We start from the raw sequence: 14,398 nt of genomic DNA, 5'->3' as shown, positions 1-14,398 counted from the left end.
CTGACAGCAGCCTGACTCCCCCTCCTTGTTCAGCCTGCCTTTTCAACACAATCACCACAGGCTGGAGGTCATTCATCATCCCAGGCTTCACCACCACGATTTCACAATAGCCTCCCTCACACCGAGAACATAGGGGGACTAGCCCAGACTGGATTCCAACTCAACTGCCCCCCCCCACACACACACATATACACACACATACATACACACAGACACATAGACACAGACACATAGACACATAGACACATAGACACATAGACACATAGACACATACACACGCACACACATACTGATAAAAGCCAGAACAACTCCTCAGGAATCTCTGCACTCTCTAGATTAACCTTCATCTCTCGAATGACAAGCCATCATATTTCATGTTTGTCAGCACAGAAGATCAGAAAAAAAATAAATTAAAAAAAAAGCACTTAAGCCATCAAGGATAAACAGGAAGCAACGCTATCTCCACCGAGAGGAACATGAAAGCAAGCGTGCCTCATACCCTCATGGTGCATCATCACGTATCACTTCTTCTGGAAGATTTGAGACGTTTCTTGATCCATTCTTCATCAAATCTTCCCTGACCATCTCCAATCATTCAGCATACTCTAAAGACACTATGAGCTACAGCTCAGTCTAGAATCACACTAACCACAAACCAGCTCAGGATTCAACATCGAAATCAATCAAATCCACATCAAAGAAAAAGAGACTCAATGACCCTTTGTCTAAACCAATAACCTCCACCACAGTACACCGTTTCCAACTTAACAGTTACCCGACCACAGACTTCCTCACAGGGGAGACTCATCCACCAACCCCCCCCCCCCCCATGAGCGGTTAGCTCCGGGGTAAAACTGCCCTTGGGCGCTGACCTAGGATGAGCCATGGGTAGAGGTCGAAATCAGAGGACGGGCTCATTGAAAAGCATGGAACGGAATGAGGAATAGTATCATACACACACCAATCATAACCATAACCACGGTTAGGACAGAAAAAACTGATCTAAGATCAGAGCCACGGTGCAACTACACCCAAAGCTGATCAACCAATAATTCTCCCTCACTCCCTCAGCCCCTCTCTCTCCCTCTCTCTCTCACCCTACGCTGATCAAACGATGGCTTCATCCCTCCCTCACCTGCCGGTGAACCTCAACACCTTGGAGATGAGGCCCGTGGCCAGGCCGTTGACGCTCGTCTCCGACGGCGACTTGCACAGAGCTCCGTCCGACCTCCCGAGGTCGGCTTTCTTCTGCTTCCTGCGCAGTTTCCTCCTGTAGAAGGCCCCTAGCAGCTCCATGACGGCGCCCTGACCTGTGCGCTCGACGCTCGCCTCCAAAATGGCAGGTGGCGGGCAGAGGCTGGTGGGTTCTAGCTAGCTAGCGCCGCCGCTGAAGTGAGCTCATTACGCCACGCAATTAAGCGTCATTACCTCCTCCGCGTACGATAAAGCATGAAGTAAACATCCTGCCTTCCTCCCTGCGCAGAGAAGGACTGGACTAGGGAAGTAACGGTGGAGCGAGGGAGGGAAGGAGCGAGTCAGGGAGGGAGGGATGGAGGGAGGGGAGGGTAGGGTAGGGAGGGAGAAAGAGATAGAGATAGAGAGTGAGAAAGAGAGAGAGAGAGAGAGAGAGCGAGAGACTGGGGCCTTTATTTCATGTTCAGAGGTCAGAAGTGTATTTGAACGCTGGGGGGGGGGGGGGAACAACCACATGATAGCATGCAGTAACACTCAGAACAATGAGGGTTCTATGGCCCCAATCACTGCTCTTCTCCCAATTCTATCAGTCATCTCTACCCCCCAATTCTATCACTCCACACATACTCCCGTTCCTGATCATGGAGCGGACCCACACCCAAGGCCAATTACATCTGAGCTGAAGAGCCACGGCCTCTTTGAGGAGGTGAATCTCTGCGTTATTATCTGTCATTATTCAGGGAGTGTGTCATTATCTGGGCGTGTCTCAGGGCGTGTCTGAGGCTTCCTTTCCATGGCGATGACATGGGTCAGCAAGACTACGACAATTCTCTGGCTACATGAAAGAGAGATGGAGAGAGAGAAAGATTTTCATGTACAATAAACTAGGACACTTGGTAAGACCTAAGACTATATCTGTGAAGATGACGTACCCATATCAAAGGCAGTGTTTGTGTTTGAACTCACAGACCCACACACACCACACACACACACACCACACACACACACACACACACACACACACACGCACCACAGTCTCTGTCTCTCGCCACAGGGGCTGGGTGTATAGGAAGCTGAGTGAAGTAGGCAACAAAGCCGGTGAACAGCTCATTGACACCCAATTCAGTCCCAACAAAGGTGGACGGATTTCCGCGGTGTCCCGTTCTTAGTCTTCCCCGGGGGACAAGGGATACTTCTGCCGACACTCCCACGGAAACCCGACCTCCGGGAATTTGCGAGCGGAACTTTTGACAGAAGAAGGGGCTGTCAAAAGTGGCAGAGGAGAAAGAGAAGAGGAGAAAACAGAAAAATGGCCGCCTTTCCCACTGAAGGGCCCCGTTTCTTTGTCGTCTAAGCGAAGGCCAGACGAGCCGGGACAGGGCGTGTCTCTCTCGGAAACAGAAACCTTATCTGCGTTGTGGGAACGCTAGCAAGTCTGCCTGGAATAATCTCTCTGATCTGCAAGGAAACTGAAATTGGAGAGAGGATTAGATGGCGGGGGCGGGAGGGGAGGGGTAGCTAGAGAGATACAGCTCAACAGGAGGAGGATGAAGTGTGTGTATGTGTGTGTGTGTGTGTGTGTGTGTGTGTTGTATCAACATTTTTCTCCAGGGGATGGGGAGGGATTCCAAATAGGAAGCAAAGAGAGGTATCAATATGATGTAGCGGTCGAAGGAATGCAGTGATTTAATGACACAAACAGTAACTTGTTGGCCTTGTAGTCTTGCTGCGTATGGCGGTCATAATATCAGTCATCTATCACCTATGTTACAGTAAAACCGCAATCCTGACAGCATATCAGCATATTGATATGAAGAAGAGGATGTTTTTACACACACACACACACACACACACACACACACAGAGGTCAGGGCACAGCCATCTCATAGATGTTTATCACTAGATGCGCAGAGCAAACGAGACATTAGCGATGTTCATTTGTTAGCTTGATAAAAGACTAGCTGTGGGATGCTAGCTAGCTACTAGCACTAGTAGCTAGCTACTAGCACTAGTCCCCCCCCCCTCAAAACAACATAGCGAGTAACAACTACGGAAAGACAGAGAGAGAAAAATAAGGAGCGAGAATGGAGAAGAACATTTGGTGACAAAAAAATGGGGGAGTGAGAGAATATGGAGAGAGAGAGGGGGAACTCGGTGTGCCAGCGCAGGTCTGGTGCCTGTGGAATGGGGGGGGGGGGGGTGTCTGTGGAAAGGGGGAGGTGAGAGTGAGGGGGAGAGAGGGGATGTAGGGAAGGAGGGACGTGTGTATTTACACAGTGTCTGTCCTGAGTGCGTCTGACACCCAGTCCCCAGAGGGTCCGATGGCCCACTTCCTGGTTCCTGCTCCTGGCTCTATCAGAGCGAAGCCCTCTGCCCGGCCTCACTCCTCATCTGATAACAGGGGACGGAGCCACGGGGCTGACGGGGTACGAACACCGGGGAGAGAAGAGATCCACTTCCCTTATGGGGAGGCAGGCAGCGACATCTTGGGAGTACTAGTACTCTATCTGTCAGGTTCTCTGGTCTTCAACTGCTTGGCAATGTATACCGTAACTTTGTGTTTGTGTGTGTGTGTGTGTGTGTGTGTGTGTGTGTGTGTGTTACATATGCTAACGACAGTATGTGATACCTATACAGCTTATTCACTCAATATGAAAGGAAAACGGAAGCCGTTCCTCAAACATTACGACTTCAAACATTCAGACAACAGTCACCCTCTTCAGCTGGTCATGTTCTGAATCCCTGAGAAAGGACAAAGGACATCTGTAGGCATTGTAATGCAAGGAATGGAATGAGGAACAATATCACACACCATCCCTCATTCCATTCGTTTACAACGCTCCAGTCTACCTACTACCTGCTATGGAGGCTCATTCGCTTGCCCTTTCTTGGACTTAGGAGAACCCTTTGGAGAACTATCTTTGGTTCCATGTGGAACTCTTTCCATAGTACTACCTCCTGTATATGGCATCAAAAAAACAGTTCTCCTACAAGGAAAAAACCCAAGAACCCTTTTTTGGTTCTAAGCATAGTAGAACCTATTTTTGCCCCTCAGAGGTAGGCCTGTCTCCAGTGGGCAGACTCCAGGCATATGTGTGTAGGTGTAAGATTCCATCCTTGGTTCAGGAGCGCTTGCGTCATTCCTGATTGTGTTGCAGCTTGGCTCACACTTCCACCCTGGGAGTCGGTCCAAACAGGAACAAAGCGCTCTGATCGATGGTGTTTATCTAACGAGGAGAGGCAAAGTGAGGAGCTGAAATGCATTTCAGTGATGAAGTGATGCACGCTTAAAGTACCAGCGATATCAAACCACGTCAGAGGACGAGTTAACCTTAGATAAGACTGATTAACACAGGCACTGACAAGGACACAGGCCACACTTCTAAAAAAAAATATGTTTGTTTGAAGGAAGTCAGCAACACAATATATCTAGGTCAGTGAGTTCATGCACAGTTAGATATGGATGTTCACAGTTGAACAGAGAGAGTTGAGAGTTGAATGTGGAAATGTTTTGAAGAGTTTTGAGACTTGAGATTTTAAAGGCCGTCTGCACTCGTTTGATTGGTATCTTTCAGAACAAGGACACAGGAAATGTTCCATTCTGAGGGGGAGAATCCCCTGGATAGGAGATCGACCGTGGAAACAAGGTTCAAACTGCCAAAGATACAGATGCAAAAATAAAATAACAAATGCACGCACACATGCGCGCACACACACACACGCACACGCATGCACATGCACATGCACATGCACACAGCCCAGTATGCACAGGAGCAAAAGCTCAGTAACCAAGTCCCTTTTCTCTCCACATACTGTACTCCCCACCGCACACCCATGAGAGACACCCTTCTGCTCTCGCTCTACACACCCTCCTCCACACATGCGCACACACACACACACACACACACACACACACCCTTCTTTCTCTCACAAGCTTGTAGTGCTGCTGTGTACACAATGGATAAACACTGTGTTTCAACAGGCAGTCTCTATGGCAATGAGGCAATTCAATAACATCCATTTATTTATCCGAGACAGGGATGCAGTTGTTGAATCATTCTGTTCACTTTTAACATTCCACTGAAACGGAACCGTTGCTCTCCGAGTCTCGTGACTTTACCCCACGGGTCCATATTTGGATGAAACTCGGAGCACCAGACCAGACCTCGTATTTATAGACTGTTTGCACAGACGCTCTGTTGTATTTATGCACAGAAGAACACTTAAAAGAAGTCAGGGGAGGTAAATGGAAAATCATTGCGATCAGTGTGGCCCTGTTTGGATGTGAGATGTGAGGTTGGACTCTAGAGGATGTCCTTTCCACAGAAACAAAGCAGCAGGAGATCCCCCTGCAGGCCAAACGCCAGCGGGCTAGCTAGTGTCCTAGCGCCACCGCAGAGGAAGAGGATACGGTGGCACCACCACCGTCACTAACGGTCACTATGTTATTCCTGTATCAGCTCCGTTGATTTCCTGTTCCTGTGCAGCGTGAGAGATGCGGAAGAGGAAGTGGTCATCACAATGGTTCAGGAGAGCATCACTGAGTCCGGTTTCTTCTTCCTGACAGGAACGGCTGATATGAGCTATAAATACCGCCTTGTTGAACTCTTTGCCTGCCGCATCTCTTTCTCATCAAAACAAAGGCTAGCTAGCATCAAAACTGAGTCACAACTCAGAGATGCAAAGCACCACACCCCCCGAGACACAAATAATAATACACGTTGTACACACATGTCGTCAAAACATGCTGCTTAGAAATAGCTCACACACAAGCAGACACGTGAGTGCGAGAGCACACACACACACACACACATGCATGCACGCACCCACACCCACACCCACAAAGACACACTCAAACACAGGGCAGGTGAGTGGCTTGCCTTATCCAATTACCTTACTCAGAGGGTACACACACACACACACACACACACACACGCACTTCCCACCTGTTCTTAATGCGTAGTTTAACTCCTCCTGAACATGATCCTCGGCCGTCTCGGGAGGGTCCGTGACTAGAGGAGGAGGAGGAGGAGGAGACGGAGGGGGGGGGGCAGAGGGAGGGCAGGGTGGTGGACTCACCACAACAGAGGCCTGGACAGCACTCCCTGGGGGGAGAGAGGGAGAGAGAGACAGAGCCATGAGAGAGAGAACACCATAATATATGGAATATATTCGATCAGTAATTGTAGCCTTCACTCTATCCTTAGCAACAACCTGTGACCTAAAGCCTGCTGCAGCCTAAGTGTGTTCTGAACATATCTTATCCGGAACCAGAAAATCTAAATTCTCTCTCGGTGTTTCCCCCAGACATATCTAATCAACTGACAAACATCAAAAGTCAAAGCTATAAAGCATATTGAACCATAAAATTAACAATAAAACAATAAATGAACGAAAAAATTATCAGCAGGTGCACTTTCACACGGTATTCTTAAACAGTATTATATCACAATGCCATATTTGGTGAGCTAATGGACGGTATGTTGTGTGTCTGGTTTGGCACGTATTGACCACCTGATGCCACAGGATTGTTTGGGCAGGGAGGGTCAGAGGCAGCGCCAGACTTCACAGCAGAAGCACTGTCCTACTTAAATGTCATTTGTCAGGTTGGGAAAAATGCGTGTCAAGTATTGACATTTGGTTAGCCCGATATTCCCAGTGGTATTGTCAGTGATTAGGAGATATTGAGAAAACATACGTAGATAGGCGGAGACAATAGTCGTCATTGTGTCCAACAAGAAGAAAGAGTCATGTCATGTCTAATAAATCTTTGTGACTTTCACATCTTTGTGACTTTCACATTGTCATTGTCTGGTCACATGTCAGAATGCCCTCCAGTGGACTTAGAGAGAAGGCATCAGATTGTGTGTGTGTGTGTGTGTGTGTGTGTGTGTGTGTGTGTGTGTGTGTGTGTGTGTGTGTGTGTGTGTGTGTGTGTGTGTGTGTGTACTATGTTCGCAGCAGAACCCATTTACTCCAGAGAGTAGAGGAGTCTGGGTAATCTCAGCTAGGTCGGTCTGAGCAGTGCCAAAGTCCAAGGGACACACAGAGACACACAGAAACACAAGACACACAGAGACACAGGGACACAGGGACACAGGGACACAGGGACACAGGCAGACCTTGTATTACATATGCCATGCCCACTTCTTTAAGGTGGTTGTGTGTCTTAAAAGGCCAGGTTCTATGTCTTAAAAGCTCAATTCTGTTATTGGAGTACACTGTACCTGTACATAAGAGACACAGAAACACTTGAACTCAGTTTTTAAGTTCTTATATTAATACAACCAGACAAATCTGATTTGAGATGGAATATTTTACAAAAAATAAATAGCTAGGTCAGCATATTGTACCCTAACTGTAGGCAGGCCAATGGGAGGCAATATTGTTTGAGCCATGCCTCCTAAGCCACAGGTGAAAGCCATGTGATCAGTAGTTAGAATGACATCACCCTCAGGCTTTCTTTTCCCTTAACTTCCCCCCTCCCTCCCTCTGCCTGCTTAAATAGGCTAATGAGATGCAAGCATTTGGATTGGCCTCATCCTGCAATTCAAACTTCTCTGACTGGTTCTCATACCCCAAACAGAATCACCTCAAATGACACCAACTACCAAGATGGCCTCCTTCCCCTGTCTCATAGCATCCTTCATGACCATTGAATTATATATATATATATATATATATATATATATATATATATATATATACTGTATTAAGTTTACCTATCAAGTCATAATGTAACATACTGTGAAAGAAAGAAAGGAGACTAGGATATAAAAGGGGCAATCTGGGATTGGTACGTACATTTTTTTACTTTTAAATTCATGATATATCGCCATTGACTTGTGAAGAATGTAACATATAAATGCCTCATGATCTTACAGTAGTCCAACAGTCTTTTCCCATCAGAACCCAAAATCTACGTTTGTTTTACTCCATTTGTTTGTAAGCAATGTTATTGTAAACAAACACTGTATATCCGTAGCCCTTTATCGGATGGCTATAACAATGGCTGACCTTATCATATTCCCTCTTAGAAGATAAATTACATAATCAAAATGACGTATGTACTCTAATGCTTATTTCCGTTAAGGAGCATGGCTATTAAGCTTGCTTGAACTCTATTTTGCTCTCCTGCTTGAAACAGGACATTGTTACTAATGAATCGGCCAGTTACAAATGTACAATATTTCAGCTACTGATCTGATCTTAAGCCAATGAGTAGATTTAAAGGGATATGCCTATTTTGTAGGTTATTGTGTTTAATAAAATAGACATCTGTGCTCTCCTAGAAGGGTCAATTAAACGCTGTTATTTTGTAACAAAAATTAATAAACAGAAAGCATAATCCAAATCACTTTTTTCACTTAGGCTGTGGTTGTCTAAGGAAAACTGGAAATAATCATCTTACCTATGTACTACCATGTCAACGTGCATAGGGCTCACTTGGATAGCATGCTAAGACTCTTTACACATTCCACACATGCTATTCCGTGAATCCCTTCCACACTTTGCCGTCTTAGAACCCCAATTGGCCGTCTTAGAACCGGCGGCTGTGGCTCAGGAGGTAGAACCGGCGTCTAATAATCGCAAGGTCTGCTGTTCGGCGATTCGATCCCCGGCTGGTCACGTGTCGAGGTCTCCTTGGGCAAGACACTTGCATGGTAGCTTGCCGCCATTAGTGTGTGAATGTGTGTGTGTGAATGGGTGAATGAGAGGCCATTGTAAAGTGCTTTGGAATAAGGGGATATATATACAGTATGTGCAGTCCATTTACCAATTAAAACACTGAATTTGAATATAAGTGGACCAAAAGCAGGGTGAACACAAACAACACAAAACAGAACAAAATCGCTAACAGAGCCCAGTACGTTTTCAACTGAGGGCAAACATGATTCTTTTTGTCTGGCTAAGCCAGAGTCTCCGGCCCTGGAGGGCTGCCTCCAGCCCACTCTCAGAACAAACACTACCAGCGACGCTGGGACCACCTCCAGACAGCCAGGACAAGACGGGGGTGTCTCTGCCCCGTGAAGGGTCAGGCTGGGGTGTTGACACAGCACTCCTGGTATTAAACCTGTGCTTTAGCATCTTTCACTGCTCTCTCATTCCCTTCAGAAGAAAACCAAATAAACAAAAAAGAGCTAACTCCAGTGAATTCCTTTGAGTGAGAGAGTGAAAGGAAGGGAGTCTGGGAATGGTGTGTGTGTGTGTGTGTGTCTATCTATATGTCTCTCTCAATCAGCAAGTCATCATAATAGTAGAGAATGCAGCAGTACACTCTCACAAATGACTGTTCTAGTTGGTACCAAAAAAAGGGTTCTTCAATCCGGTTCCAATTAGAACCCCACCACAAAACACGGTGCAGCAGCTTTCAGTCACGCTGCCGCATGCTTCTGAAGCAAACTCCCTGAAGAAATCAAATAGGCCCAAACCCTAAAAATATTTAAATCTCGGCTAAAAGCCTTCATGTTTTGCAGCAGTTAATATGATTAAAATCAAACACTTCTATCAATGTCTTTTATCCATTAACTATTGTCTTATTAAATGTTTTATCTATTTGCTTCTTATATTTGCTTTTATTCATTGTCATTTTTACTTTCTTACTATGCTCCACTTGCTGTATTTTTTTATAATGTATGTAAAGCACTTTGAATTGCCCCTGTTGTATGAAATGTGCTATACAAATAAACTTGCCTTGCCTTGCCTTTTCTACATAGAACCCAAACAGGTTCATAGAAGGGTTCCCCTACAGGGACAATTGAAGAAGAGGATAGCAACTAGCAAGGCCTGTACGGCTGACTCGCTGACTGACCCACCCACCCTCACCCCTCCCTCACCCCTCACCCCTCCCTCACCATCCCTCCCACAACCTCACCATCCCTCCCACAACCTCACCATCCCTCCCACAACCTCACCCTGCTGATCACATGATCTCTGTTCTCTTCGCCTAACACGGACGGCTTCCACATAAACTGCACCCTGTCTAATATCCAATATGCTATTTTCACACACAAAAAAATACTATTGTGCAACTAAATTGATCGTGTTCAATAAGATGTTCTTTCTATTTCCTGAGTGGAGAGTAAAATGCCAGCAGCCTGTCTCTCATTCCCCAAGAGGAATCTTCCCTCTCGTCTTCATCAGGATATATTAACATATTTAATGTTAAGTGAATGCATTTAAAAGAGGACAACAGGAGTGGAGAAGTGTGTGTGTGTGGGGGGGGGGGGGGTCTACATGTTTGTGTGTATGTGTGTGTGGGTGGTGGTGGGGGGTGCCCGCATTGACCTTCTTCTTAAGCGTACCCTTCAACATTCCACGCATGCCAAGCCACCTCGACGACTGGATGACCTGGGTGGTACCCATGGCAACGGGGCAAGCACGCTCGCCCTACCGCTGGTCAGCCCCACCCCCCCCCTCCCACCCCCATCCCAGACCGTTGGCCGTGACGTCTGTGCCTACGTTACCCATCGGCACATCCTGTTTGCACTCCTAGCCAGCGCCTGCCTTTCATAGGCTACCTACTGTCACAGAGCCAACACTGTCACTGTGCTACTGAAACAAAGCAGAGACCTATGACTCAAATGTTGCCAACTCTAATGAGTGTTTATTTCAGCTGAGTCACAGTGAAAAGGTTGTGGACGTGTGTCCATGCATGAGTGCATGAAGCACACAATCCAAATAATGCCAGGTGTGGACTAGGGTTGTCATGACTTAACGTTTAAACCAATCTCTACACACCCATCTATTTGACACAAACAAGGTGATCAATGAAAGATATAATCGGATGTCACGCAAGGTATGCCAAGAACACATTACTCATTGAAAAAGTGTTTTATAAACCAGACTGACTTGTTACAGGAATGCAAACGTCAAACCCGTAGACGCCATGGAACCATGGGTTCCTCTGGGAAGCTGACAGCCAGAATGGGTGAGGGATTAAATTAGCAAACATCTTTTCTCTGAGGTTTGGAGCTACAAATAAAGAGAAAATAGATAGAGCAAACTTTCTCCATTCTGTGTGTCTGTGTGTGTGTGTGTGTGTGTCTCTGTCTGTCTCTCTCTCTCTAACTCTCTCTCTCCCCCCCTCCCCTCTCTCTCTCTCTCATCCCCTCTCTCTCCCCCTCTCTCCCTTTCTCTCCCCCCCCCTCTCTCTCTCCCCTTCTCTCCCCCCCCCTCTCTCCCCTTCTCTCCCCCCCCTCTCTCTCTCCCCTTCTCTCTCCCCCCTCTCTCTCTCCCCCCCCCCCTCTCTCTCCCCCCCTCTCTTTCTCTCCCTCCCTCTCTCCCTCCCTCTCCCTGGTGACTCCTCAGGGGGGTATCCCTTAGCCAATCAGAAGAGACACAGTCAGGGAGAGAGGAGCTGTGCCGTTGTCAAGGAAGCAGCATTGTAATGACCCAGTAATGACTTCCACCAGAGAATCACACTTGAGCATTTTTCTCAACATGGCCCGACTCTAGACAAAAGGCCACCACGAGAGAGGGGAAATGAGTAGAGAGAGGGAGAGAGAGAAAGAAAGAGAGACAGAGAGAGAAAGGGAAAACAGGCCCTCTCTAATGAATACTCAAACACTCCTTTCAACAGAATTGCGCTCAGCTGATATTTTCTTAATCCAATGAGGTTTCTTGACAGGGCTTGAATCACTTTCGGATCTGAGTACGGTGGTTTAAAAGTGTTCAAAAAATGCTGTTTGTTATTGTGGTCGTCTGAACATCTCACCTACATAATTACCCTAGTCACAGAGAGAAAGGGTGCCATTAGAGCGAGAGAGAGAGAGAAATGGTGAGACATTCTTTGAGCTGACATGAGGAATGGAAAACAACACAGAGAATATTGGATGGAGAGAGAGTGTGTGAGAAAGAGAGTGTGTGAGAGAGAGAGCCAACCGCGCAAACAAACGCAGCAAATAAACACAGTTCATGAATCAAAACTACCAGAAACCATTATCACAACAAACTCCCTATCTCACCTTTCTTCATGACCCCGATCCACACGTGACATGATAGCAGGCGTGTAGCATGTCATGTTGAGCTGGGTGGACACGGGCCACACTCAAACACCACTTAGCCACATTCTACATAGATGACTCAGCCGCATCAGTTCCATCCATCCATCCTCTCCCACCTTCCTTCCTTCTCTCTCACTCTCTCTTGCTCTCTCCAACCCTCTCTCTCTCTCTCTCTCTCGGTCTCCTGCTCTCTCTCCAACCCTCTCTCTCCCCCATCCCTCCCTCCCTCCCTCCCTCCCTCCCTCTCTCCATCCCTCCCTCCCTCCCATCCCCCCGGTCAACAGCCATCCCTCCCCTGACTGTCTGCCAGCTGACTATCAACACAGAGCAGGAAGCAACAGTAACAACGACAGAGCACTTCAGCCCAGGCACCCTGTAAACCTAGCCCTATTGTTCCAACCACCCCGCTTCTCTCTCTACGCTCGATATAGAAGTAGTAATCTCTCCCTCTCCCTCTGGCTCTCTCTCCCTCCCTCTCCCTCCCTCCCCCTTTCTCTCCCTCTCCATCTCTCCCCACACACTATAAACCTAGCCATGTTATTCCAAGCACTCTGCTTCTCTCTCTGCTCCATATGGAAGTAGGCAGAGGCAGAGGCCTAGTCTGGAGGGTACAGTATGTTTGTAAAGCGGGCTTGTCATTTACAGAGGTCTGTTTCATCAAATAAAACGTCCCCCTCAAATCCCCATGTCCTCTCACGGCCTAGAAAGGGCCCGGAGAAAGGGGGCCGGCGTTGCCGATCTGGGTTTAGCAGACCCTTGAGTATAGCCACTGCCCCTCCCCCGGCACTCTGCACCCCCGCATTCAACTGCGATTAGGGTAAACCTCCTGTTTTTGAACAGTGGCTTACTTCTGACTAGAGGTAAATGGCCAGCGGTAAGCTGGATCAGTCCAGAGCGGGCCCTGGCTGAGGGCCCGACAGAACCAACGCTGGCATTCTCTGAGGTCCTGATGGGAGACCACTCACAGGAGAGAGAGAGAGAGAGAGAGAGAGAGAGAGAGAGAGAGAGAGAGAGAGAGAGAGAGAGAGAGAGAGAGAGAGAGAGAGAGAGGAGAACTGGAGGAGGAGAACCAACCAATACTGGAGGAGAACCAACAATACAGAGGAGATCTGACCAGCCTCCACTGCTCAGGCCATGGCTGCATTGAAGGGGGAAGTAGAGGAACAGATATTGAACAACGATACAGCATCATCAGTGATGAGCTCATCAGATAGTGAACGACTCCTACTTCCTGGGTCTGAAACCTTCAGTCACAAACAAGCATGGACACATTTGCATTTGGCTACAGAAATTCAGGGCTAAACAAAATTGATGCAAAGCGAAAACAAAACCAGAGAAAAGGAAAACGTTCCGCTTAGATAGACATGCTTGAAACAGCACTATGCTTCAGTCGAGGTGCACCCGGAATCACCTTTTAAAATGTGGGAAAGCAGGCACACATTAACCATGACACCTGACTTCACAACAAGGAAACAGAGGCTAATGATTATTCTAGCTAATCAAGGTTAAAATCCCAACCGTGCAGTGGTGGAGGGTTACACACACACACACACAGACAGACACACACACAGACACGCACGCAGGCACACACGCACCCACGCAGGCACACACACACACACACACACACACACACGCACACACGCACACACGCACACACGCACACACAACACTTACCGTAGTCACTCGTGGAGGATAAGGTATCAATCAACAGGTGAAACCCTCCTGACACACACACATGCCTCAGCTCTGGTCCTGCCAACACAACAGTTCCCTCGCTGCTTTCCTCCACAACACAAGCAGGCTAGTGATGTTAAATCCCTCAACACACACACACACACACACACACACACTTGCTGCTGCATACACAGCAAAGTCTGACTCTCACCAACAAAGGGTGAAAGAGACTAATTCATGTGAGCTGCAGCCCCTTGCATGCATTCTCTCTCTCTCTCACTCTCTCTTGCTCTCTCTCTCTCTCTCTCTCTCTCTCGTGCTCTCTCGTGCTCTCTCTCTCTCTCTCTCTCTCTCTCTCTCATAACAGGCACTTAGCAGCCACAAGAGTGAGTGCAAATGACTACCCTGCCCCTGGCCAATAAGAAGAGCCCCAGGGGCCGAATGGAGCCTATGGGGATGTCACAGAGCAGGTTCCACTTGTCCTGCCCTCAGAGGTAGGGAGGGAGGGAGGGGGAGGGGGCTCA

The 14,398-nt window shown here is 47.6% G+C and overlaps 1 protein-coding gene across 1 annotated transcript in view; it reads right to left on the bottom strand.

Moving 5' to 3' along the window:
* shroom3 (shroom family member 3) overlaps positions 1-14,398 on the bottom strand; it is a gene marked incomplete at both ends in the record, with an annotated part of 46,502 nt that overhangs the window by 18,579 nt on the left and 13,525 nt on the right. Inside the window, one exon of the mRNA XM_080529627.1 lies at positions 6,141-6,299. Within this exon, the coding sequence (XP_080385753.1) occupies positions 6,141-6,299 (159 nt within the window). The remainder of the gene's footprint in view (positions 1-6,140; positions 6,300-14,398) is intronic.

Source organism: Nansenia antarctica (assembly GCF_963989245.1).
Source record: "Nansenia antarctica genome assembly, chromosome: 4".
Classification (NCBI taxonomy): domain Eukaryota; kingdom Metazoa; phylum Chordata; class Actinopteri; order Argentiniformes; family Microstomatidae; genus Nansenia; species Nansenia antarctica.
This window is presented reverse-complemented; position numbering and strand designations above follow the sequence as displayed.